At 61.7% G+C, this 24,452-nt stretch overlaps 4 protein-coding genes across 9 annotated transcripts in view; 1 reads left to right on the forward strand and 3 right to left on the reverse strand.

Annotated features, from left to right (window-relative positions):
• The window catches only part of ZBTB46 (zinc finger and BTB domain containing 46), a 59,299-nt gene extending 55,633 nt beyond the window's left edge, over positions 1-3,666 (forward strand). For all 4 annotated transcript variants that reach the window (XM_032878760.1, XM_032878761.1, XM_032878765.1 and 1 more), the window contains exon 5: positions 2,577-3,666. In XM_032878760.1, the coding sequence (XP_032734651.1) occupies positions 2,577-2,951 (375 nt within the window). In that variant the 3' untranslated portion in view covers positions 2,952-3,666. The remainder of the gene's footprint in view (positions 1-2,576) is intronic.
• A 2,622-nt stretch (positions 3,667-6,288) lies between these two features.
• Positions 6,289-9,879, reverse strand: SLC2A4RG (SLC2A4 regulator). Of its 2 annotated transcripts, none has more exons than XM_032878768.1 (8): positions 9,625-9,879; positions 9,140-9,294; positions 8,141-8,232; positions 7,515-7,702; positions 7,342-7,442; positions 7,009-7,261; positions 6,833-6,924; positions 6,289-6,736 (listed from the first exon to the last, which is right to left on the reverse strand). In XM_032878768.1, exons 1-8 carry the CDS (start codon positions 9,733-9,735, stop codon positions 6,625-6,627), a joined length of 1,104 nt encoding a protein of 367 aa, XP_032734659.1. In that variant the 5' UTR covers positions 9,736-9,879; the 3' UTR covers positions 6,289-6,624. The 2 variants fall into 2 exon arrangements, with proteins under 2 accessions (XP_032734659.1, XP_032734657.1); XM_032878766.1 differs by having other exon boundaries at positions 7,009-7,264.
• Positions 9,880-10,563: 684 nt separating this feature from the next.
• Positions 10,564-12,868, reverse strand: LIME1 (Lck interacting transmembrane adaptor 1). 2 transcript variants are annotated; one of them, XM_032878771.1, is made up of 5 exons: positions 12,014-12,867; positions 11,821-11,878; positions 11,664-11,748; positions 11,172-11,536; positions 10,564-11,072 (listed from the first exon to the last, which is right to left on the reverse strand). In XM_032878771.1, exons 1-5 carry the CDS (start codon positions 12,109-12,111, stop codon positions 10,854-10,856), a joined length of 825 nt encoding a protein of 274 aa, XP_032734662.1. In that variant the 5' UTR covers positions 12,112-12,867; the 3' UTR covers positions 10,564-10,853. The 2 variants fall into 2 exon arrangements, with proteins under 2 accessions (XP_032734662.1, XP_032734661.1); XM_032878770.1 differs by having other exon boundaries at positions 11,664-11,878; positions 12,014-12,868.
• A 710-nt stretch (positions 12,869-13,578) lies between these two features.
• On the reverse strand, positions 13,579-24,211 carry ZGPAT (zinc finger CCCH-type and G-patch domain containing). Its single transcript, XM_032878769.1, has 6 exons — positions 23,497-24,211; positions 16,050-16,183; positions 15,730-15,885; positions 14,717-14,836; positions 14,231-14,630; positions 13,579-13,998 (listed from the first exon to the last, which is right to left on the reverse strand). The coding sequence occupies exons 1-6, from the start codon at positions 24,084-24,086 to the stop codon at positions 13,860-13,862; spliced, it is 1,539 nt and encodes a 512-aa protein (XP_032734660.1). The 5' UTR covers positions 24,087-24,211; the 3' UTR covers positions 13,579-13,859.
• Positions 24,212-24,452: the final 241 nt, after the last annotated feature.

Consider the following 24,452-nt stretch of genomic DNA (forward strand, 5'->3'; position numbering starts at 1 on the left):
TGGTGGCACCCAGCCGGCAGGTGCTGAATGGATGCATTTGCTCGGTCAAGGAGTGATAGAAGGTCGTCCTTGAAACACAGAGGCAGATTTGCCAAAACGCGCAGGGCAAGGGAGCCTTGGGCAGGTGAGATGAACCATGGGGGCGAGGGCTGGACCACAAGGTTGTGCACAGTGTCATCTTTTTTTTTTTTTTTTTAAGATTTTTTTTTTTTAAAGATTTTATTTATTTATTTGACAGACAGAGATTACAAGTAGGCAGAGAGGCAGGCAGAGAGAGGAGAAAGCAGACTCCCCGCCGAGCAGAGAGCCCGATGTGGGGCTCGATCCCAGGACCCTGGGACCATGACCTGAGCCGAAGGCAGAGGCTTTAACCCACTGAGCCAACCAGGCGCCCCAACAGTGTCATCTTCTTGAGACACACACTCAAGGCGGGGTTCAGGGCTGAGAGTGGGGCCAGCTGGAGTTTGCAGGGCTGACGCAGTGGAGGCGGCCCTGGGTGACAGATGCCCAGAGCCCTCAGCCTGTGCCACAGGGGCCAGGAGAGGGCATCAGGGTGATGTCATGAGTCTGGAAATCTGCATGGTGTCAGGAGTCGTCCTCAGGGCACAGACTTGGCTGACCCTGCAGCATGCTGAGAACCCCCAGGAGGAGTGGGAGGGTTGTGTTGGCCGTGGTGAGGGTGACCCAGGGGTGCCCTAGCGCAAGGGCAGCAGATGGCTGGGGGAGGGCCGGGTGACACCCTCAGGCCTGGCTGCTGGTGAGGGGAGCCGTGTGGACGAGTGGGGTCTTTGCCTGTGTGTGTCCATCTGGGGTGCGTGGGGGGCTCTGCCTCACTTTGGGGTCGCATCCAGATTTACTCTGCTTGGATCCCTCGTTGGCTTTCTGCATGGGGCAACCTTACTAGCCTGTTTTTTCATCTTTCCAGCCCAGTGGGGGCTCTTATTTGGGGATGAGGACAACTGGGAAGGCTCCCATGAAGTCAGGCAGCAAAGATGGAGGGGGGACAGCCCCAAGAGGTAGGGGGCCCAGCCCAGCTGACCGAGGGATGTCCCATGGCCTGGCCTGCAGGGTCCCCCCACCCCCGTCATGGGGTCCAGCAGCGGGGGAAGCGGTAGCCCTGACCTGGACGGCAGGTCTGTGAGGCAGTCACTGTGGCTGACTTGATGCTACTGACTGCAGAGCTGGCCTTTTGTCCATGTGGCCCCTCTGTGGAGCCCACCCTGAGAGCCACAGAGGCTCACGTTACCACGGAAACTTGGGGGGACACATGCGCCGATGCCCACGCTGTCCTACTCAGAGGTGAACGGTGGCTTGTTGGTCACACTCAGGTGCTGGAGGTTGTGGCTCCACAGGTTGTGACGGCTTTCCCTAGCAAAACCACGTTATTGCTGCAGGAGACAGTCCCGTCGGAGGCTCTGCGTGGTCATTGCCGTTTGCCTGGGATGGGGCAAGATTTCCATCCTGGGGTCCTGCTTGGGCTTCAGGGAGGAACATAAATCCCTGAAAATGTACTTAAAATGTGTACAGGTTTGCCTTTTTCTGAGAAGAGGCTCTGTGTCTTCCCCTTTCATTGTTGGGAGCCCCCGACCCCAAGAAGCTGCTGAGCGTCTGCCAGCAGGTGGCAGTAGGGGCACTCGGCGTCCCCTCTGGGCGGACACCGTCCCCGTGCAGTGGGAGGGACTGGGGCAGCCGCGCCAGGAGTCCTCTGGAGGGGGGGGGTGGGGTGAGGGTGGGGGGTGGGGGTAGGGGCTGGGGGTGGGGGGTGTTTCAGGAGCGGCCTCCCATTGAGGACGAGCCCTGGATTGCCACGGTGCCCGCAGCCTCCCTCTCTCCTCCACGTGCTTGTCAGGACAGGTGCCCGACCCTCTGGTGCCGGCCAAGGGGCTCCCCGCGACGCCTTTGTCGCTCTGGGCCGTCCTGGCACAGCCCCCGGCTCCCTGCATGGGAGCCCTGGGTCTTGAGGGGCGTCCGTGGACGCTGCCTCCCCCGGCGCAGCCTGGCCAGCTCTCAGAACAGCTTCTGGCGGGGGAGGGTCGAGGGGGCCCTGGCTGGAAAATAGAACAAACGGAAGAGACAAACGGGAGGGTCCCAGGGACCGCGTTGTTTGAGGCTCCGTTTCTAGATTCAGGACGTGTGGGGACCCAGCCAGTGGACGCTGGGCAGCCGCGAACCATGGAGCGATGGTCTCCGTGGGCGGGGACCGTTCACAGCTGCCCGTGGAGCCCCTGCGCTGGGCGACGAGGAGTCCTCCGGCCCGGACGGGGAAGGGGCCCCTTCTAAGGGCCCAGCCCCCAGGACAGGGACCCGTTGGTGAGGGTGTGTTCCGGGTGTGGAGGAAGACGCAGCTCAGCGAACCTTTCCCGCCCTGACACCACGCGCTGTGTTTTCATTTACTTGACTGCTCTGGACACCAGAGAACTCCGAAAAATCTGAGGAATTAAAATTGCAGCCTCCTGCTCCCTGCACCAACCACCCCCTCCCCCTTCCCCGCGCTGACCACCTCTCCCCCCTGACTGCCCATCCCCCGCACTGACTGCCCATCCCGCCCCCCGCGCTGACCACCCCCTCCCCCGCAGGTCCACAGCAAGGACAAGAAGTACGTGTGCAAGTTGTGCAGCCGCGTGTTCATGTCAGCCGCCAGCGTGGGCATCAAGCATGGCTCGCGGCGTCACGGCGTCTGTGCTGACTGCGCGGGCCGAGGCGTGGCCGGGCCCCTGGACGGCGGCGGCACTGAGGGCTCCCCCGAGCTGTTCCCTGGTGATGGGCCCTACCTGGAAGACCCAGACGACCCGCGGGGGGAGGGCGAGGAGGAGCTGTGTGAGGACGAGGACGAGGTGGGCCTGGCCCACGAGGACGCGCTGCTGGTGGCCGAGAAGGAGGACGAGGACTCACCGCGGGGACCCGGCAGCCCCCCGGGCGCGCCCGACAAGGACTTCTCCTGGATCTCCTAGGCCGCGGGGTGGGGGCCCTGCCACCCCTCCTGGGGGCGGGGCCGTGGCCATGCCACCCCTCCACCATGCGTGTGTGTGTGCACACGTGTGTGCGTGCGTGTGTGTGTGTGCGTGTGCACGCGTGTTTCCCTAGGGATCTGCTCTCGCCTGGGGCCAGACCACGCTGACCCCCCTTTGTTCTGCTCCTGCCCCCAGACACACACGGAAGCCCGCGGGCTCTGAGGCAGGCATGACCCCAGCGAGTCGGGGCTCCAGGACCGAACAGGATGTTGGGGGGCACAGGGTGGGTTTGAGCAGAGGGAGAGCACACGTTCCCTCATGTCTGAGGGGACGAAAGGAGGGTCCCCGGCAGGTACGTGTGGCTAGGGCATCAAGGGAGCCCATGTGGCCAGCTGGGCCTCAGGACGCACAATGGCCCGATGACCAGGTCACGGTCGGGGCAGGTCGGGGTCCTGAGCGTCGTCCCCGAGGCCACAGGTCCAAGGGACGTTAAGGAAGGTGTTGCATACATCCGATGTCCAGTGCTGGAGTCCCCCCCCCCCCCCCGCCCCCTGCTCTGCTCAACCTTTCTCAGCAGCCTGGTCACTGCCTACGGCCACCACCGCAGCCTTCTGCCGCAGTCGTGGCCATTCCTCTCGGAACCCAGGCCCAGTGTCCAGGAAGCCCCGGGGCCCTCCCGCCTCTGGGCTTTGGTGCTTCCCATCGAACAGCTGCAGAGGCCTCCCAGGTGCTATCTTCCCGTGGAGGCGGCCGGGTGGGGACCAACGTGCCACGCTCCTCTGGCGCAGGGCTCAGAGCTCCCCGCTGCCGGCCACTCAGGTCCCTTCGGGGCGCCCGGGCTCTCCGCTCCGCACTTCCTTGGGGAGCCCAGGGCGGCCTCGGCCCCTCGGCCCCGCCGTCTTGGCCAGGCCACTGCCGCTCACGCCCCCGGGTGCCCTTGCCTTGTTGCTGCTAACAGTGGGGGTGGGGACCTGACTGCCACGTGCTGCTCACACCTCCCCGCGTGGGTAACCAAACTCTGTAAGTCGTCGGAGACGTATTTGAGGTAGTTACATGCAATTATGTTGTTGGCATTATTTTTCTGACGTGACGAAGCCTGGCGTTGTCTTACCTTCCGCTTGTCGGTCCGTCCGTTGTCTCTGGAGACGAGCTCACCGCCTCTTCATCACTCCGGTGTTTTCTGAGTGAAAAGCAAGGGCCCCGCTGGGAGGACCGTCCCCTGGGCCGCAGGACCCGCCCTGGTCTGTCCCCTTCCCGCCCGTCCACCGGGAACCGAACTCCTCTACTCAGACATTCCGTCCTGTGCCCGCCTGGCCCTGCTAAAGACCGTGTTCTTGTTCTCTTTGTCCACGGGCCGTCGGCTGCTATGCAGCTGGCCGCCAAGTCACGCCTATTCTTTTTAGGTGGAAACAGGAGAATCCCATGAGTCCCTAACTTGGGTTCCGGTGGTGGCCTGGAGTGCTCGCCCAGGGCGGCTGCTGGGGAGCCGGGCACCCCCAGATAGAGGGCGCGGACGGGGCCGCCGGCACTCCTGTCCTCAGTGGGGACGTGGGGACGAAGCCCGCCCTTCCTGACACGGAAGTGGCGAGGCCAGTGCAGGGCTCTGGGACACACTTCCCTTGCTGCCTTTCACCAGTGAGGCCCTGGGCTGCACCCCTCACGGGGCCCTCAGAACTGTGTACCTCCCCGACTTTCTGACCCCTTTTCTAAACAGACCTCCTTTCTTACAAATGTATTTGGAAACCAGACCTTTGCTACCAACAGTGTCTCTGGGTTTTGTACTGGTCCCACCGCTCAGGCCATCCCGCCCACACCCTGGGCCACCTCTGCCTCGCACTCAGGACATCTCGCTCTCTCTGACCCGCCGCTCCCTGCTCCGGACCACCCTTGCTGACGTTTTCAGGGGGTCGCTGTCAGTGCCACAGGGGCATTTTCTTCCTTAAAACCAACACTGTACTGGAAAACTGAGGGCCCCACCCCTGCCCACCTAGTCCGCCGGGCATGCGCCGGGCGGCTGGCCGCAGTTCGTGGAGGTGAACGCGCCCCGCTCAGGAGGCGTGGAGGGAAAAGACATGTGATGAAGGGTTTTTTTACGTGACTGGTCTTTTTTTTTAAATCAATGTTTAAACCTAATAAATATTTTTTTATGAAGAGGAAAAAAATTGTGTAGATTACATTTCACGTTTTGTACTTTTTTTGTTCGTGTCTGTCTGTATTTTGGTGTTTGCAACACCAAAGTGGAAAATGCAGTGCGTTGAGTGGTGAGTTCTTTGGGGTGGGGGGGGGCAGGGAACCCATAGGACTTTTGTATCAAGCTCTGGATCCTGACCAGGTTGTATGTTTGGACTCTGGGTTTTGGGAAACAGTCGTAACACTGCCAGGACTGAATAGGGACCTCGACTCGAGACACAGCTACTCCTTCCGACTTTGCACATCTTCCTTTTTAAAAAAGAAACTCTGAGAAAATGCAAAAACTGGAACTTTTTGCAATATGATGAAAGATGATCTTATTTTCGCTCATTCTGTGACGTGTGCGACGCTTAAGAAAGCCATACTTACTGGTTGGTCTTATTTTCTGGGTTCTATACTGTGTTTTGTGTGTGTCCCTTCCAGAACTCCTTGTAGTGAGGGCGCTGTGTGTGCGCTTTTCCTAAATATTTATTTTTCCAACATGCTCTCAACCTGTCAACAAAAGCAAAACAGACAAGGGCAGTGTTTGAAAATTGTTGTTCTTCCCCCCTTGGGGACAATCTATATTATACCCACTTTATAGTGATTACCCTACGCCTGTGTTTGTACTGGAGATGTGTTTACTGTTTGAGAGAAGAGACGTCTGTGATCGGTCGGCAGAAAATCGCAGCCGCTGCAGTCCACAGCCGCAGGGTAGGGCACAGCCCCTTCCCGTCTGCAGCGGCCGCTCTGGGCCTGCCCAGGGCCCTCCTTCCTGTGACGGGTTAGTTTCGACCTTCTTGCAAAGCTTCCACTTCCAATAAACTGGGAAACTGCGGCTCCAGCGGACGCTTCCTGAGTCTTTCACGGCGCCCCCTCCTCCTGTGTCAGGGCCTCCTGGGTCTGCCCCCCCCCCCCCCCCGCCCTTGGCAGGGTCTCGGGCCCCCCCCCCCCCAACAGGACGCAGACACGGCTTCTGGAAAAACCCAAATCTTTAATTTTTCTCCTTGCCTGGCGCGGCCCAGACTCGAGACACCTGAGCTTCGCAAACACGACACAAACGTCACCCCCTGGAACCACTGGGTTAAGTGTGGGCAGGGGAGGCCCCCACGACACCCCTCAAAGTGCATCACAGACCGGCCCCCACAAGTCCATGGGCTGACAGGGCGGGTGGCCCTCCGCAGGGACCCCTCCAAGTGCATCAGAGGCCGGCCCCCACGTGGCCCCGACAAGTCCGTGGGCTGGCAGGCAGGGCAGGCGGCACCCCCCACCCAGGGACCCCGGGCCAAGGGGCCAGCCACTGAGGGTTAGTGCAAAAGGCTGGTTTCTTCAGAGGCACTTTGAGTGGTGGGACCTCCCCCAAGCCTCGGGGGTCCAGGGTCACCAACTTCCCCCACCATCAAGAAGCAGACCCTGTGGCGGGAAGAGCCCAGGGCTGGGGGCGGTGGCAGCTGCTTTCCTCCCCGGCGGAGTCCCGTGGGCGGGCCGCAGCGCCAGCGGGCGCTCAGTCCAGGAAGCGCTGGCACGCCTTCTTCCAGCGGCAGGCCGTGCACCACAAGTCCCGCCGCTCCAGGCCGTATACTTTCCGGCACTTCTTGGCGTCACCACGCGGCTTCCTAGGGGGGACACAGAGGAGACACGGGCTGATGCCAGGCGCACTCCGCGCCCTCCCTCCCCCGCACACGTGCCCCGGCCCCTCCCCACTCACGCACCTCGGGTTGGCACCAAGCTTGGAGGGCAGGGTTGGCACACAGGTCCTGACAGGGGTGGGCTGTGGCTCCAGGCGGATGGGGGCCAGGCAGCCCTGAAAGGAGACGCAGCTGTGTCCTCTCCCCCATCCCAAGCACCCTGAGACTCACCAGGCGCGGCTGCCTGTGGCCTCACCCACCCGGTAGGTGTCGTCACCACGGCACACCTCAGGGGGTGCCCCAGAGCTCAGCACGGGGACCGGGGGCAGGGCCAGCGGGCGCAGCAGGCTGGACAGGGTCGGGGGCTCTGGCAGGTCCAGGCGGGGGAAGGCGGGTGGTGCGGAGGCCGTGGGGGATGTGGGGGACAGGCTGGACAGCCCGTCGGCCAGCACATCCATCTCTGTGTAGTAGAAGTCCTCCTCCCCGTCGCTGTGCTCCGGCTCCGCCTGCCGCCTGCTGGGGACACGGCGGGTGTGAGCTGCAGCCGTCGTCCTGCCTGGCTTGCCCCCCCCCCCCCGCTGGCCCCGCCGCACCCCAGGTGCACCAGGCGGATGTGTCTCTGCATCCCGGAGGCCGTGCTCAGCACCTTCCCACACCGCTTCCACAGACACTGGAACAGGACCTGCACTGAGCTCTGGGTGACAAGGGCTGGTGGTCAGGCCCGGCCGCCGCGCCCACCCCGCCCTGAGGGCCGCCTCAGGCTCACCTTCCTCTTCCTTGGCGCAGGCTCCCCAAACAGGAAACGGGCTGCCTCAGACGGCAGCGGCGGCGAGGGGATAGATGGAGAGGACGGGTCACTGGCCAGGTCCCAGCCCCAGTCTCCGCGGCTGCCACTGCTGCTGCAGCTGTGCCGGGGCCGCCCCAGGGCCTCCTTCCAGGGCTCCGGGCCAGGCTCTGTGGGGACACGCCAGCACCCGTGGTAGGACTTTTGGCTCGGGCTTCGCTGCGGGCGCTGCCCCCGCAGGCCCCTTCACTCTGAGCCTGGGAGCACAGTCCTTTGGAGGAGGCAGTGGCCGCAAGCAGCCAGCCCTCACCGCCTGCAGACTGGCCTTCCCGGCACAGGGACAGGTACACAGACATCCCACGTGGGGAGATGCCTGGCCAGCCGGATGGGAACGGACAGGTCACAGGCCCACAGGCCTGGGACATTGGCTCTGGCCTCAGTCAGAGGCACTGGGGGTCCTGATGTCTGTTTTGGGCCTCAAGGGATCTATGTAGATGGTGCTAGACCAGGCAAAGGGGTTCTGCTTGCCCCAGGGCACGGGCAACTCTAGGGGCCTGGAGAGACATGGGTCCTGCCCTCCCTACCCAGGTCGCCTGTCACAGTCTCACCTGGGGCCCCCAGCAGGAGGGGGCTGGTGGACAGACTTGTGAGGGCAGCTGCAGCCATGACCTCATCCAGTCGGGACTGTCCGGCGGGGGCCCTGGAAGAGGTGCGGGTGGTGTCAGGCTCCTCCCCTGGCCCAGCACACGTGCAGGCCTGGGCACTTGTGTGTGTGTGTGTGTGTGTGTGTGTGGGTCTGTGTGTGTGGTTCACCAGCTCCCTCCCTCCAGGCGCTGGGCTGGAGGCCCGTCTCCACCCCCAGCTCTGGTTACACAGCTCCCAATCTCCAGCAACCAGCAGAGACAGCGCCTGGGCTGGGGTCTCCGTGAAGCCTGACTTCTCTGCAGCCCAGGCTTTGTTTCATGGTGGGTCCTTCAGGCCCAGGAGCTGGACAGGGGTCTGAGGCCCCACCCCCTGACCCAGCGCGGGCCAGGCCAGGCCCAGCCTCCCCCCACACTAATCACGATTGTGCAACAGCAGCTGTGGGCCTGCGCCAGGCCTGGGAGGGAGGGAACAGCCAGCATCCACCAGGGGAGACTGGGCTCCAAGTGCAAGCCGGTCCCCAGGCCCCGACAGGCCAGGCCAGAGCCTGCCTCTACCTGAGAAGCTTTGGGTGTGGGGCACCCCCGCTTCTAGGCAGGGCTAAGAGATGGTAGTCAGAAGCCCTAGGACTCCTGGACCGTCAGCCTCACGTCAGCAAGCAGGCTCTAGTGCACAGGGACTGACAGGGGCCCCTCCCAGCTCTGAACTCTGGCCCCCAGAGCTTGGGGGGCACCAGGGGCACAATATATTGATAATTTCTGCTCCACTCCTTCAGCGCTGGAGAGTTGGGGAAGGGGGCAGAAACCCCAGGCCGGAGGCCCTGACCTACACTACCCGAAGCCCCCCACGACCCATGGGGTGGGGTTCAAGAAGGCACGTGCCTGCGCCCCACCCACCACCCCTGCGCACACCAGCGCACGTGTGCGCACGCCCACCTCGGCCTGGCGCGCCGGACCCTGGCTCACCTCTGCCCTGGCACCGGGATGTGCGCCGACGGCTTCGGGGGCCCCACCGCCGCCCCCGCCCACGTCCCCGGGGCCCCTAGGTCGGCGGCCCGCGGCTCCGGCTCCCGAGGCAGCACGAACTCCAAGCCCGCAAAGCCGCCGCCCACGGCAGGGCCCTGCGGAAGGGGCAGGCTCAGCGCAGGCAGCGGCGCGGGGGACGGGGGTTCCCAGCCCCCACCCCATCCGCTCCGCACCCGCCCCCCGAACCGGCTGCGGCCGGTGGGGACGGCGCGGCCCCGCCCCCGGCCCCGCCCCCGGCGCGGCGCGGCGGGAATCGCTCCCGGGGCCGCCCGGCCCCGCCCGGCCCCGCCAGGCCCGCGGACACGCGCGGACCGCCACGGCCGCCGCCGCCGCCCCGCCCCCGGGGGCCCGAAGTTTGTGCAGCCCCGACGCCATCTTTGCGGCGAGGGAGTTGGGTCGGCGCCCCGTCCCCCGGCGCCCGGTACCTGCGGCGCCGCGGGCACCGATACGGGCGCGGCCGCGGGGTCCCGGCCGGCGGCACGGGGCGGGGGGCGCCCGCAGCCCGGAACGGGCAGCGGAGGGCGCTCGGCCTCCATGGCCGGCCTGCCGGGCGCCGAGGCTGCAGCGGCGAGGGCGGACGCTCGGGACACGGCCCCCAGGCCGGGCCGGGCCGGGCTGGCGGGGCCGCCGACCCCCGCCCTCGATCGGCAGCCGCCCGCGCCGCGCGGCCCGGAGGCTGCCGGCCGGCCACGCCCACTTCGCGCGGCTCGCGCGCCCCGCCTCGCGGCCCCGCCCCCGGCGCACGCCCATTGGCCCGCGCGATGTATCAACATTCCGAGGTGGCCCGCCGCCACGGCCAGCGGCGCTCCCATTGGCTCGCGCCCCCAGGTCCTGCCCCGAGCCGGCCGCAGCCCCGCGGCCTGGAGAAAGGTCCGCGCTCTGCGCGCCGCGAGTCTGGTCGGCTCCTCGCCCCTAGGAGCCCGGGCTGCCCGTGCGCCCCCACCGCCGGGCAGGGCCGGCTTTCTTGGCGGGTTTTGCTGCGCGCAGAGCTGCCGGATCCCGGGAAGGGGCCGCGTCTCCTTGGCGGGCTTCCCGGGAGCAGGTTATTCTGTAACGCACGAATGCCCACCCACCCGCGTGCCTTATGTAACACCGGGGGCTGGGCGGCGGGGCCCTGCCCCGGTGTTCAGGGTCCAAGTCCCACCCTGGGGCGGTCAGCTCGCGGGCCGGCTGCAACATGCGCTAAGACCGACTTGGCCCGGGGACACCACCCCTAGAACTTGCCTCCCTTCGCCACGGTCTTCTGGAACTGACCGGCCGAGCACACGCTTCAGGCGACGGGGCCCAGACACCCCGGGCAGGAGGGCCCTTCCAGACAATCCCTGCCAACCTGCCCGGCCTTCGAGAAAAACAGGCTGTACGGATCTTCCCTAGGCTGGGGATTTATTAAGACCTTGGGAGAGTCCAAGAGGCCACGGCAGCCAGGACCCCCAGGGACCTCACAGGCTGGAAGATTTGAGATCTGGACTTTGTGCTGCCAACTTGGGGAGGGGGGCAGGGAATGGGGGATGGGCACTACTTTGGAAGGAGGAACTCTATGCTGGGTTGTTCAAGGCAGATGGGGAGTTGGAGACCCCTAGGTTGAGGATGGGGAAACCAGGAGCCTCCGCGTCCTGCAGAGGTGGGCCCCTGCTAACAGCCAGAGCTGGAGGGCTCAGGTGCTCCGTGGGAGGGTCCCCATCTCCTGGATACTCTCATACACATTTTCAAGGAGGCCATCATCCTTGCCCAGGCCCCTGAGTGGGAGGGTCTCATAGGACTGGTCACTTCCCAGAGGCGGAATTACTCCCCTCCCCTTAGGGTCCAGCTGGTCTGGGGCAGGTCCTGGGTCCCTCTTCTTAGGCTTCCTGACTCTGGAGTACAGGATGGCAACCTGGGAGAGAGGAAGCCAACCCAAGGAGGGGTCAGCAGCGTCTACTTCTTCAAGGACCTGCACAGCCCTACCCACCCTACCCCATCCCCTCCAGTTTACCTGGGCAGCTGGGGTCAGCTCCGCCTTCCCCTGCCCCAGGCTTTGGGTGCCTTCTTCTGTTTCCTTGAGCTTCTGGATACAAGCATACTCAGCCACCTCCAGTCTGGCCTCAGGCCCAGGCCTCACATAGCTGCTTGTCAGCTGTGCCCCTGCCCATACCACGGGGCTGGCTGCCAGGCTGGCCCTGGGGATTGCGGCCAGCCCCACATTGGAATAGGTGGCCTCGGGGCAGATGGAGGGTGAGGTGGCAGCCGGCATTGCCCGGGGCAGTTCCCAGTGTGAGAAGTCTGCCAGGGGTCTGCTGGTGCTTCTAGACACATCCAGCCACTGTGGGCGCAGGATATCCATGCTGGCAGGCCGTAGGCCTAGGGGTGGGGTCAAGACAGAGGTTACTGGGGCAGGGGGGCAGGGAACCAACTGGGGAACCCCAGAGCAGCTCCAGGGGCCAGCCCCGCCCATCACCCAGGCCAGGTTCCTCCTGGCTTGGCTCACCTCGGCAGCCTCTGGGGCCCCGGTGCAGCTCGTGCAGTCTGGTGTCCGACTTGCTGAGGGTGCAGAGGTGTTGTCTCAGCAGGGACTGGGGGCAAGGAAGGTTGGTCTTGGTCCTGTGGTGGCCCCGCCCCGGCCCCAGGGACAGCCTGACACTCACCGCTTCTGCTGGCATCACACCGCTCCGGGGGCTGGCCTGCTGCCTCTGCGCCGGCTTCCTGGAGGCAAGTGTCTCGTCAGGCCAGGGAGGCAGAGATGTCTTTGGTACCAGGCCCAGTAGGGAGGCTCATGCAGAGAGCCAGACCTGGTTGGAGCCCCGCCCCACACCAAACCCGGGCCAGGGATGGACATACCTGTGACAGGGGGCGCACAGTGTCCACAGCCAGAGGAATAGGACAACGCACCCAAGGACCCAGAGGGCAGGAGGGGCTGAGGGCACCTGTGGCCCCATCCTGCGAAGCCACAGGTAGCCCTGGGGGTGAGAAGACAGGGGTGCTGGGGCGGAGAGGCTGGGCACCTACCAGGCAGCCCCCAGCTGCCCCTCAAACTGCGGGGCCCGTCTCTGCCCCCTGGGGCACTGACTCAGCACACAGGAAACTGGGCTCCGCGGCCCCTCCCTCCTGCAGAAGCACAGAGCCAAGCCCTGGCAGCCACCTTCCGCCTCTGGAGGGGGGCTCCTAGTGACACGGATGGAGGTGTGCTCTGCTTGGCCCCAAGTAGCTGAGCGGGCAAGGCTGACCCAGACGGCAATCGCGCAAGGCCGGTGAGGAAGGACAGGGGAGTTGCCTGCTGTGGTCACCATAACCTAAACATGGGGCCTAGGAAGGCCCTGAGGTCACACTCCTGGTCCTCTGAGACAGACCAGTCTCAGGCAGCGCCCCCCGTCATCCACTGCAGAGCTGGGTCCCAAAGGGGCTGCAAAGGCAGGGAAAGGTTGCTCCAGCCCGACTCCCTCCGGTCCACTTGTCCCTGGCTCTCCACCGCTCCCCTCCAACTGTCCCTGCCATTGCACTGCGTTCTTCCTGGGATCTTAGCAGAGCTGCTGGGCTGGGGTGTCTCCAGACACAGTGCCCAGTCCGCCCAGACCCAGGGAGTGGGCTTACCTCAGAAGATGGTCTGGGCTGCCCAACCTGGTCCTCCCAGACCCCAGCCCTCAGCTGCCCCCAGAAGGGCACTATGGGGAGTGGGGACCCAACCAGGCTGCAGGCCAAAACGGGCCCTGAGGCCCCGCGCACAGCGGCTCCTTGTCAGCCGTGTCTGGTGGTGGCTGGCCTGGCCGCTTGGGCACCCCATGAGATGGCTGTGTGTGGCCCTTGCCAAGCTCCCCACCTCGCTTCCTGTGCACGTGTGTCTCCCTGCATCTCCCACGCAGCCACCCAGCGCTCTGCTGCCGTTGCTCCCGCTGCAGCCCCTGTGGGGTCTCGACACCACCTGGTGGGTGTATGCGGCTGGCCAACACCACTCCCAGAGCCCAAGTGACGTGGTCTCCAGCCCCAAGGAGATGGGCACACGCGGGCAAGGACACAGGCACAGCACGGGAACTGGGCACCCTCGGGGCCACCAAACCCCAAGGCTGAACCCAGGTTCTCAAGACTTCCGAACCCACACCACCAGGTCCTCCTGCCTCATTCACGTGCTTCCCGACCACTCATCACTGGCCACCACCTCCTCCCACTGCTGCAGCATCAAGTCCCATGCACCTGTGGGGGTCAGGCAACACGGGAGCACTCGAAGCTCTGACCCTTTTCAGGGCTGCTGGCAGAGCCCCATCCAAGACAGCGAAGAGAAGGCCAGCCCTTTGGGCCCTCCATCTCTGGGCAGGGGGCAGCAGCCTCACTCAGGGCCCCTCCAGCCTGGCCCCATGGCCCTGTGCAGAGATCCCTCTATGCCCCAAGAACCCACAAGCCAGCCGAGCCTCCACTGAAAGACACCAGAACACAATCACTTTAATGTCCTTGCTAAGGAAACCCCCTAAGACACTGGCAGGTGGGCTCAACGGGCAAGGAAGTGTCCAGAAGTGGCCCCTGCAGCCACATCTCCATTCAGCAGTGGCCAGCAAGAAGGCTGGGTGCGGGGGCCGGAGTGGGAGCAGGCCGGGCCCTCTTCCGGTGGTGTCTAGTTGTTGGGTGACAACGAGTCTTCCAGAGGGCAGCCAGGGGCTGGGGGCCCTGAGCTCTGTCCACTGCATGTACGGGGGCTCTAGAACTCAGTCATCTTCTTGTGGGTGTCTGCTTTCCTCTGCTCTTGCTGCAGGCCTGCCTCCTGGGCCCGGAGCTGCCCCAGCTCCCGCTGGGCTCCCGCCAGCCTCTCCTGCAGCTGGGCTGCCGTCACACTGTGCCTAGAGAGGAGCCTGCCATTCAGCATGGGCTGCTGGGCCACTGGCACGAAGCCCCCAACTGCTGTAGCCATCGCCCAACCCCCTGCAACCGTCCAGACCCTCCTCAGACAGCCGCCACCCTCCGGTCAGAGCAAGCTCCTGTGTGGGAACTGGGGGCCAGATGCCCACAGCAGGGCTGAAGGCACTACCAGCCTGGGGTCTGCCCTCTGCATGAGTCTGGCCCCACACATACCGGCCGGTGTTTCGGGCAAGGGCCTTCTGGATGCCCCGGATGTCCCGCTGGGTTTGCTCAATCTTCTTCTCAGTCTGGAAGAGCCGCAGGCTCAGGGCACGCTTGGCACTCTTGCCGGCGTGGTACATCTCCTTACTGCTCCTCCTCCCGGGGGGGACCGCCCCGGCCTCCAGGGCCCCAGGGGCCCGGCACTGCAGCGTCTCGTTCAGAAAGTCAAACACACTGCGAGGGGGAGGGCGTGCGTGCCCCCTCTCCTGGCATTTCGGGAGCCTCGGGGTGCCGGCCCTGCCACTCCTGGTCCTCTTCTGCAGGGTCTCTATGCACTGGTCCAGCGACTTCCCTCGAGGGAGCACCACGGCATGGATGGGCTCCACCCGGCCCTCCGCGTGTCGGCCCAGACCTGCGGGCACACAGGGCTAGCGCCACTGCTGGACCCGACTGGGGTTGTGGCATCCCCCTTCTCTCCCCAGGGCGGCGCACACTCACCCTTGCCAAACTCGTAGCCCATCTTGGCAAGAAGTCTGGAGCCAATGCCCCGTGTGTGCACCTCCCAGCCACCAAAAGCAGAGCTGCAGGTCCCGTGGTCAGCAGCGCTGGGTTCCACCACTGTAGGGAACAGGGCAGTGGCATGGCCCCTAGACACGGAGCACCCTGGGCTCCTGCCGGCGTTAGCCCAAGAGCTCAGCTCTGGCCCAGGGCTGAGATGCCTGGCACCTCGGGCTCTCCATCAATTGCCCAGACCTGTCGTTGGCACGAGACTGTAGGGCCGAATTCATGGCAGAGTCTGACTGAGTCTGGTCCAGCACTCCCCACAGCTCAGAGCCACAGCTCCCCCCTCCCACCCAAGGTCACACGGCAGCCCTTCCCCACGCGAGCCCTCCCGACCCACCTTCTCAGGCGCAGAGCTCCCCTGCTGCCCTGGTAGAAAGTCAGCAGCGACCTCATGGCTCCGTTCTCCCCGCCCCCCACCATGGACCCAAGGGTTCAGAAACTACCAGCCCACAGGACAGAGGCTGCAGGAAAACCTCCTCTCTATGCCCTACCTGACCCCTCGCAAGGGCCGGGTACCCAAGCTATTCCCAAAACTCTCCTGCCCCTGGCCGTCTGGACCTAGCCTCTCCTCTGTCCACCAGATACCGGGCCGTGTGGAGACCACTGGAAGGCGCCCACCGGCCTCTTTCTGCACACCGACTCTGGTGTCAGCCCTGCCTCGGCACAGGGCTTTGGCGTGTGGGCTGTGGAGTTGTAACCTGCTCATGTGCTCCCTGGAGACGAGGGCCCGGTCTCTGCGTCTGTGGCTCTCAGGGCCTGCCCCTGATGCTGCACACTCTGTCACTGCCCCGCCCCAGGCCCAAGTGCCCCCTCTGCAGAGCGCGGCCGGCCTCCCTGCAGTCACACTCCCCCACTGTCTGGCTGGACAGTCAGGGGCCCCGCCAACTGAAGCTCGCAGGGTGCTTCCTCCCCAGGATGGCTTCTGGGACCTTGCCCTGCCGCCATACCTCTGGCATAGCTGGAGTCATCCGCGTCGCCACTGTCAGAGTCAGAGGACCCTGTGGGATCCGTGCGCAGTGGGGGCAGGATGCTGTCTCCCTCCACCACGGCCTCCTTCAGCAGCAGGGAGTCAAACTTGACTGTGTAGTAGCCGTTATCCACATCTAGAGGCAGAAGACGGGCCAGGTCAGTGGCCTCAGTGGCGGCAGGAGCACACTGGGCATTGGGAGGAAGGTGGGACCAAGCTCCAGGGTGGTCTCGCCCCGCTGGGGCATGCAGCAGGGCTCTCCGGGAAGGGCCCTGTCTGATAGGGCCATGGCAGCCTCACCGGTTATCCGAGCTGGGTACCAGAGGCCGTCCTGCTGCTTGGCCAGACATGCAGAGCCGGCCTGTAGGGAGCTCAAGTCCGGGTCCTGGAAGGGGCGCAGCTCATCCACAGAGACCACCTGCCCGTGGGAGAACCTGCCAAGACAGCCGCAGGGGCCTGGGGCTCAGACAGCGCACGAGGGCAAGTGAGCTCAGGAGAACCAAGTCCACCCGCCTGGGCGCTCCCGTGAGGGGAGGGGAGGGGAGATGGGAGACAAACGGACACACATGTGCACAGAAACATGTCCGTTCACACAGTACACACACACACACGTGTAGGCATACGCACACAAGCCCCTGCGCACACACACAGGCATGTACACACACAGACACACATACCCGTAGGCACTCTCTCATTTGCAGGGTGGAGCTGGGTACCCTGAGGACGAGATGCTCGTGTCACGCTCCCGCTTTCTGGGCCGGAGCATCAATGCTGCGGGCAGACGGCCGTATGGTCAAAGCCCCCATCACCTTTCCACCGGCCAGGAGGCCCTGACGCTGACAGCCACTCAAGGCAGGTGCGTTTTTGTGTGCACTCATGGGACCGCAAAGTAGGAGAACGTGGTGTGACAGTGACGTCTGACCTTTAGATACCAGTGAACCAGTGAGATCAAAACCAAAACCGAGGGCGCCTGCGTGGCTCAGTGGGTTAAGCCTCTGCCTTTGGCTCAGGTCATGATCTCAGGGTCCTGGGATCGAGCCCCGCATCGGGCTCTCTGCTTGGCAGGGGGCCTACTTCCTCCTCTCTCTCTGCCTGCCTCTCTGCCTGCTTGTGATCTCTGTCAAATAAATAAAATCTTAAAAAAATGAAATAAAAGCAAAACCGAGAGGAGGAGGGGAGGGGAGAAGGCGGCGGCAAGAAAGAGGAAGAAACGTGGGGACAAAGGACTACGAGCTTCAACTCTGCCAAATAAAGGCATGAAAGACGGACCACACATGCACGCTCCCGAGCCAGCGCTTCGAAGAGGAAACTGCGTTAACCCTACGAGAGCGACAAGGACTGGCACCTACTCCGCACGCAAAGTGCTGTACCCCGCAGGTCCTTCCAGGCGGGGGCTGGTGGTGGCACAGGGACCGGGAAGGAAGAGGTTCTGCCCTCTCTCCTGAGGGGACAAAGATGGCCACAGACACCTCCTCCGGCAAGATCCTGGGCAGTTCCTTCTCTGACCTGACTGTCCTCAGACCCTCAGGACACTGCCAATGACTGCGCAGCACCAGCAGCAGCAAGCCCGGGCCCCAAATGCTCTGCAGCGGTGACTCCAGAAATCCGTGATCGCCAAGGAGCGGCAGGACGCGCTCCAAAGAGGAGGCCTACACCCGGGACTGAGTTCCACCGGAGCCCCACGGCAACGCTCCCACAGACGCGTGCCTCCGCAGACACACGTGCCCCCTGACACGCCCCCAGACACACACGCCCCCCCCACAACCCCACACACACGCCCCCCCACACACACGCCCTCTCAGACACACACATCTTCCCCACACACGCACCCCCACATACACATGCCGACACACACGTCCTCCCCACGTGCCCCCGACACACATGTCCCCCCTAGACACACATCCCCCCCACACAGCCCCCCTGACGCACATGTCCTCCCCACACACGCCCCCAACAGACACCCCCCAACACACGCCTTCCTAGACACACGTCCTCCCCACATGCCCCCCAGACACACATCCCCCCCAGACACACACACCTGCCCCCAGACACACACGTCCTCTCCACACACACAGGCCCCCCCGCAGACACACCCCCACAGACACACATGCCCCCCCGACACACATGTCCTCCCCACACATGTCCCCCACAGACACACAGTCCCCCCAGACACACACGCCCCCCACCCCCACATATACCCCCCAAAGACATGCAGGCCCACAGACATTTGCACCCCAAACACACCCCCCAGACACATGCTCCCCACAGCGCATGCCTTCTCATAGACACATGCCCCCCCCAAAGACATGCGGGCTCACACATACCTCCAGACACGCATGCCCCCAGACACACTCCCACAGACGTGCACACTCCTAGACACACACACCCCATAGACACGTACGCCCCCACTTCCCCCCGACACATGTGCCCCCCACACGCCCCCCTACACACACACACAACCCCCCTACACCTCCAGAGACACAGACCCACAGATACACACCCACAGACATCACCAATTAAAATTTCTCTGCAGGAATCTTCAGGGATAACAGAAGTCTGAAAATTTAGTATAGTCCTTAACCTGGGAAAGCACGTCGAAGAAATGATTCTAGGAAAATAATAACGAAAGTATGCAAAGACTGGGCTCAAAGGATGTTAACCAAATACAAAAGACTTGGAAATAACCTAAGTTTCCAGCCATGGGGAGTAGTTAATGGCCTACCCATGAAATGAGTTTAAAACTGCAGCAATGGGCAGACCGATGACAGGACTGAAACAGAGCAGCCGGGACCGGGACGCGCGCTGTGCACACAGAACGCTTCCCGGTGGCGGAGGAAGGGCGCCGCACAAGTCAGGAACGGATGGGCTAATGGTTTCATAAGGGGAAGGCTGAGAACTGGTTTCCTGCATTAAAACAACCCAACTCAATCACCTACTTCGCAACATTCACAGAAATGCATTCCAAAACAAACAAAACCTGAACTTGAAAACAAATATTCAGAATTATAAAGGGAGTTCTGAGTTCCGGCTGTGGCCAAGTATAGAAAAACAAGGTTAAAACTGAGCAAAATGGTCCAAACTCACAGCTTCAGAACTCTGGAAATGCAATGAAGCATACTGCTTAGGCATTATTTTTGAAAAAGTGCCCAATTTTGGGCTAGAACGGGAGGTGGGAATGTCCGCGGCCTTCACAGTGGGGGACGCATCCTGCTTGCTCATGGATGGAAGGAGGCAGGGGTGAGAGCCAGGGCCTTGGAAGGGGACGAACCTGATGAAACCAACAGAGGAGATGGACCACTCTGGCGGCCGTGGCTGTGGGCCAGCGGGAGTGGCCACTGCTGTTTAATAGGGTCCCCAGCAGGCACCTAACAGGTACTTCAGGACCCTGAAAACCAAATGACCACATAAGGGCTCCACCCTCCAAACACCCCTGCTTCTCCAGGAAACACTGTGCAGGTGTCGGGAGCTCCGAGAGATGCCCGGGTCAAGTGACAGCCGAGGGAGACTGGGGGCTGGCTGAACTCAGAAGGTGCCCCCAGCCACCAGAGACTGACTGACCGATAGGGAGAAGCCTTCTGGGTGAGTGTTTGAGACTAACCTCTTCCGAAATCACTGGCTGGCCGCTAAATAACACAGACACAGAAGTGACTCCCAAAAAGCCAGGCTAAAAGGTAAATATAAATTTAAAGATTTGAGTAGAGATACCAGAAGCTGCATGCTATGAGGGGAACAGACTCTGGCATTCAGATCCAGAAAACATACTAAAATAAAACAAAATACTGAGGAAAACAATTCAAAGTACAGAGTTGCTACAAGATATTATCTGAAATAAAAACTTAGGAGACATGCAAAAAGTGTGACTCACACTTAGGAAAAAAAGCAGCTCATTGAATCTGAGTGGGCCCAAATGTTGATCTTGCAAAGACCTCAAAGCAGAGAGTGTAAGTGCGTTCGAAAAACTAAATGAAAATATGATGGCAATGATTCACGAAATAGCACATCTTAAAACATACATAGAAAACGTATAAAAAAGGGGTGCCTGGGTGGCTCAGTGGCTTAAACCTCTGCCTTTAGCTCAGGTCATGATCTCAGGGTCCTGGGATCAAGCCCTGCATAGGGCTCCCTGCTCAGCGGGAAGCCTGCTTTCCCTTCTTTCTCTCTGCCTCCTTGTGATCTCTGTCAAATAAATATATAAAATCTAATAATAAAAAAGAAAGACAACTGGAAGGATAGATTAAAAAGAATAATAAAATTTTAGGCTACCTGTAAGAGGCTCATTTTGGGATCCAAAACCAACAATACGTTAAAAATTACTAATTTATGTCTTTCATAAAAGTGGTGTACCTGGGGGAAAAGAAAGTGTTGTACCCGAACTTAAAAAAAAAAAAAAAGATTATTTATTTATTTGACACAGAGAGATCACAAGCAGGCAGAGAGGCAGGCAGAGAGAGAGGGGGAAGCAGGCTCCCTGCTGAGCAGAGAGCCCGATGCGGGGCTTGATCCCAGGACCCTGAGACCATGACCTGAGCCGAAAGCAGAGGCTTAACCCACTGAGCCACCCAGGCGCCCCTACATGAACTTTTGAAAAGTGGGGGATGCCTGTATAGAAAATTAGAAAATCAACAGATTGAAAATTGTCAAATACAGTGAAATCCATGAGTCCATAAGGATATTAGAAATATTTTTCAAAGATAATTTATTACCTTATAAGGATGAAAGAGAACCAATTCATTATCTTGGAAATGAAGTAAAGAAAACAGAAAAATCCAGCATTTATCCTGAATTTTCTATATGAACTGTACCACTGGGTAGCCAAATCAGATGGGGAAAGCATCTCTTTATGGCCAGTAAAGGAAAATGAACAGAAAGACCTCTACTTTGCAGTTCTCGCTCAGTCAGAGCATTAGGCTCTGATCACCGAGGGCATCAACGGCTGCTACTGACAAGAGAAAAACTGAGACACTGAGCATGTCTTGAAGCAAAACAGCAGCATCTAGAGTCTTGCCAAAGAGGGTGAACCTGCCTGTGGTCAGCTCCCTTGACGCAGCTGCCAGCGTGCAGACGGTCGCGCCGGACTGCGCCAGCCGTCCTCCACGACGGGCCCGAGGGCCCAGGCTTTCAGCGAACTGTGAGGCCAGGGAAGGCTGGGAGAAGGCTGGGGACAGCCAGACCTAGACACAGCTGCTTAGCGAGCAAGACCGTGCCACGGGGCCCCTAGCACAGTTACAGCCGAGTGACGGGCTGGAACAAACACAAGGAGGCAGCGAGAAGAGAAGCCCGGAGTCCTGGTCGTCTGGGAGGAGGAAGCAGGCTGAGTTTGGCTTGAGGTGCAGGGCGGGGCTCTGGGGGGTGGTTGGCAGACTTGCCGTTGTGAGCTGAGCGGTGACTGTGGGGGGCTACAGTAATCCCCACACTAGGTACTTACTTCCCACATCTGGCCTGGTTCTGCAGCAAGGTGAGGTTAGCACCCACTGGGAGCTCACATGTGAGGTATGGCTCTAAAATTCTCTGTACATATTAACGCGTTCCATTCTCCCCACAACTACGAAAGACAATTCTCGTCTCTGTTTTACAAATAAGGAGACTGAAATACAGAAATTAAGTTCGAACAAATGTAGGAAAAGATGCTGGACCTCACTAGGAATCAAGAAAATACAAACTCAATCATGATGCCATTTTCCCAGCTTGTAGTAGGCAGGGATCTGCAAGTCAGATAACAGCACCGCAGGCAAGTGCAGAGAGGACCGGCGACTAAGACGTGCGCCTCACGCAGAATCGGACGCTGCGTGCTCTCTCCGCACAGGTGCTAGAGAAACTCCCGGCAGGTATGTAAGAAAACACATACTAAGATGTTCACGGCAAACTGTCTGTAATAAAAACTGGAAAACGGGGGCTTCTGGGTGGCTCAGTGGGTTAAGCCTCTGCCTTCGGCTCAGGTCATGATCCCAGGGTCCTGGGATCAAGTCCCGCATCGGGCTCCTTGCTCCTCAGGGAGCCTGCTTCTCCCTCTGCCTCTGCCTGCCTCTCTGCCTACTTGTGTGTACGTGCCCTTGCTCGCTCGCTCTCTCACACAGACAAATAAAATCTTAAAAAAAAAACCAAAAACCTGGGAAACATCAGAAGGGATAGAATAAATACAGCATACTCGCGAGGAAAAGAACACAGCGGCTGAAATGAACCAAAGAGCTCTGGAGACATCAACACAGATGTCACTCACACACGTGGTGGAAAAGCGGCGAAGGCAGCATCCCTCCCGCGCAACACCGCTTGTTTTAAAAGCAGCACAAATTCATACTCTCTGTACACGATCCCGTCTGTGAACAGCTAGTATCTGCTAGAAGGAAACACAACCCAGTTGGGAGCTGCCCCGGATGGGGAAGGGCTGTGACAAAGGGCTTGTGAGTCAAAAACATTTCAACATCATCTATTTTATTTTCAAAAAGGAAAGCAGGGGCATCTGGGTGGCTCAGCTGGCTGGGCGTCCAACTCAAGTTTCAGCTCAGGTCATGGTCTCAGGGTCGGGCTCTGAGCTCAGCGGGGAGTCTGCTTGAGACTGTCTCTCTCCCTTCCCTGCCACACCCCACCCCACACATGCACATTCTCTCTCCCTCTCACTAATAAATAAGTCGTTAAAAAAAAAAAAAGGCAAAGCAAATGCCAGAAAACGGCTCATCAGTCTGGCGATGGTGAGTGGGTATTGTAAGCTGCGTCAGTCACGTCCAATGCTAACAGAGCATGAAGCATGGGAAGGCACAGCACTTGGGGGCCATCTCAGAGCTGACCTGCCCCGTGAGAGCTGGCGTGCGCTTGCATGCCACCCCTCTGAGCCAGGCAACCTTAGGCATAGGAGGGCCCGGCTCGTGGGGCTGTGCAGAGATGCATTAACAGAGCCAAACCCCGGGAGCACTGCCTGGCCCAGAGAAGGCAGCACGGGGAAGTGTCAGGCAGGGGCATGGGGTACCCCAGAGGGACTAATGGTAGAAAGGACAAGGCACTTCCTGCTCTGTTCCTTGGCTGATGTGTTCACCAGCACAGGGAGGGGTCCGCTCTGAACTCATCGCGTATGTTTACGGTTCACGCACTTTCCTACGCGCATGTGCCACTTCAGTAAAAGTTACAAGGAAAGAAAGAAGCACGGAAAAATGGGTCAAACGACACTCTGGACCCAGCGACAGTCTATAAAGAAAGATGACAGCCAAAGAACTAGAGATAGTTCCCCTGGATTATTGACAAAAAAAGAAAATTATCTACCAGAAGTTCCGGTAAACGTTCCCTCCAAAGATGAAAAGGGAGCAAAACCGAAGTTATGCACTTAAGGGAAAAAAAGACATCCTTGCGGCACTGCAGAACTTCCATTTGAACAAAACGTCACGCTAAATTTGCTAGGGGCACGTCCGTAAGGAGTCATATACGAAAAAACCAGTAATTTCTAGAACCTGCTTTAAAATAGTCCAGGCAAAGGAAAGCAGGACGGAGAGCTGAACAGAGACTGGCAAGGGTCACTGCGGACCAGCGGGGCATCAGGGGGTGGACGGCCGGGGCACCGCGCTCTCCATCCCCGGCCAAGTCTGCGTACCCGGCTTACGGGCAGCGGCCATCCTTCCGCGCTCGCTCGAGAAGCCCAGCAAGCGTAAGACCGAGCACGGTGCTGTGGGAGCCCACGGGCCGGAGCTCGCTGACCACCCACGCCCCCAGACGCCCGCGGGCAGGTCCGCGCGCCCCACAGGGCCCGGGGGAGGCGGGTTACCTGCAGTGCTCCTGGAAGCGGCACTTTCCCTCCAGGAAGAAGGGGCAGGCCTTCAGCGACTTGTGCGTGGGGTAGAGGTAGAGCACGCGGACCGCCGCGGGGCCGTCGCCCGCCGCCTCGGCGCCCACGATCATGGCGTTGTGATATTCCAGCGTGCCCCAGGGGCTGTAGAACGGGGCGTTCACCTTCCTCCCGCTCCACTCCCCCTCGTCGTCGTCCTCGCCCTCGTCCTGCTCCTGCTCCTGCCCGCGCCCGCGGGCTTCCGGCTGCGCCTCCCGCTCTGGGCCGGTCTCCGGCTCCGCCCCGGGCGCCGCAGGCCCCTCCACGCCCTCCGCCACGGCCTTCTGGAAGGCCAGGTACTCGGCATCGTCCGGGGCCGCGCGCGGTCCGTCCAGGGCGGCCAGCAGCTTGCTCTTCCGCACGGACACCAGGCTGGCCTCGGTAAGCTCGATGAGCTCCTTCAGGTCCCCCTGCAGCCGGCGCAGGTCGGCCAGCTCGGCGGCGTCCAGGCCGGCCCCCAGCGCCAGCTCCACCTGCCGCAGCTGGCCGTCGTAGGTGCGCAGCGCGCTCTGCAAGCTCTCCTCGTCCATCCCGCAGGGACGCGGCGCGGGAGCCGGGGGCCTCCGCGCGGGGCCCGGAGCTGCAAGGAGGGCAGCCGCTGAGCCCCGGGCCCGCCGCCCTCGCCGCCCGGCCACCCCGCGGGGCCCACGGCCGCGCTCGGCGCCGCTCACCACGGCCCGCGCAGCCGACGGGGGCGCCTCCCGTCTCGCGGGCGAGAAGACGGGCGGGGGAGCTTCTCGGCGCCCGGCCCCCCGCCTCCCACCTCGGCCCGCGGCCCCGCCCCGCTCCGCGCCGACCGCGGCCTCCCCGCCCCCGGCTTCGGCCCCTCTCCGCTCGACCTGTCACCTCGGGCCCCGGCCCCGTCGCCCCAGATCCCGCCCCCGCGCGGGCTCCGG

Source organism: Lontra canadensis, unplaced genomic scaffold (assembly GCF_010015895.1).
Source record: "Lontra canadensis isolate GAN:19392208 unplaced genomic scaffold, GSC_riverotter_1.0 scaffold65, whole genome shotgun sequence".
Lineage (NCBI taxonomy): Eukaryota > Metazoa > Chordata > Mammalia > Carnivora > Mustelidae > Lontra > Lontra canadensis.

What these genes read in the sequence shown, in the direction of transcription:
- ZGPAT (XM_032878769.1), bottom strand. Translation starts at nt 24,086, where the DNA reads ATGGACGAGGAGAGCTTGCAGAGCGCGCTGCGCACCTACGACGGCCAG. An exon ending in CGCTTCCAGGAGCACTGCAG is followed by an intron (nt 16,184 to 23,496) that starts GTAACCCGCCTC and finishes CTGTCTTGGCAG; the next exon opens with GTTCTCCCACGGGCAGGTGG. An exon ending in GTACCCAGCTCGGATAACCG is followed by an intron (nt 15,886 to 16,049) that starts GTGAGGCTGCCA and finishes TTCTGCCTCTAG; the next exon opens with ATGTGGATAACGGCTACTAC.
- SLC2A4RG (XM_032878766.1), bottom strand. Translation starts at nt 9,735, where the DNA reads ATGGAGGCCGAGCGCCCTCCGCTGCCCGTTCCGGGCTGCGGGCGCCCC. An exon ending in ATCCCGGTGCCAGGGCAGAG is followed by an intron (nt 8,233 to 9,139) that starts GTGAGCCAGGGT and finishes CACCTCTTCCAG; the next exon opens with GGCCCCCGCCGGACAGTCCC. An exon ending in GTGGTGACGACACCTACCGG is followed by an intron (nt 6,925 to 7,008) that starts GTGGGTGAGGCC and finishes GTCTCCTTTCAG; the next exon opens with GGCTGCCTGGCCCCCATCCG.
- LIME1 (XM_032878770.1), bottom strand. Translation starts at nt 12,111, where the DNA reads ATGGGGCCACAGGTGCCCTCAGCCCCTCCTGCCCTCTGGGTCCTTGGG. An exon ending in CTGTGCGCCCCCTGTCACAG is followed by an intron (nt 11,879 to 12,013) that starts GTATGTCCATCC and finishes ACTTGCCTCCAG; the next exon opens with GAAGCCGGCGCAGAGGCAGC. An exon ending in GGGCCCCAGAGGCTGCCGAG is followed by an intron (nt 11,537 to 11,663) that starts GTGAGCCAAGCC and finishes CCCCACCCCTAG; the next exon opens with GCCTACGGCCTGCCAGCATG.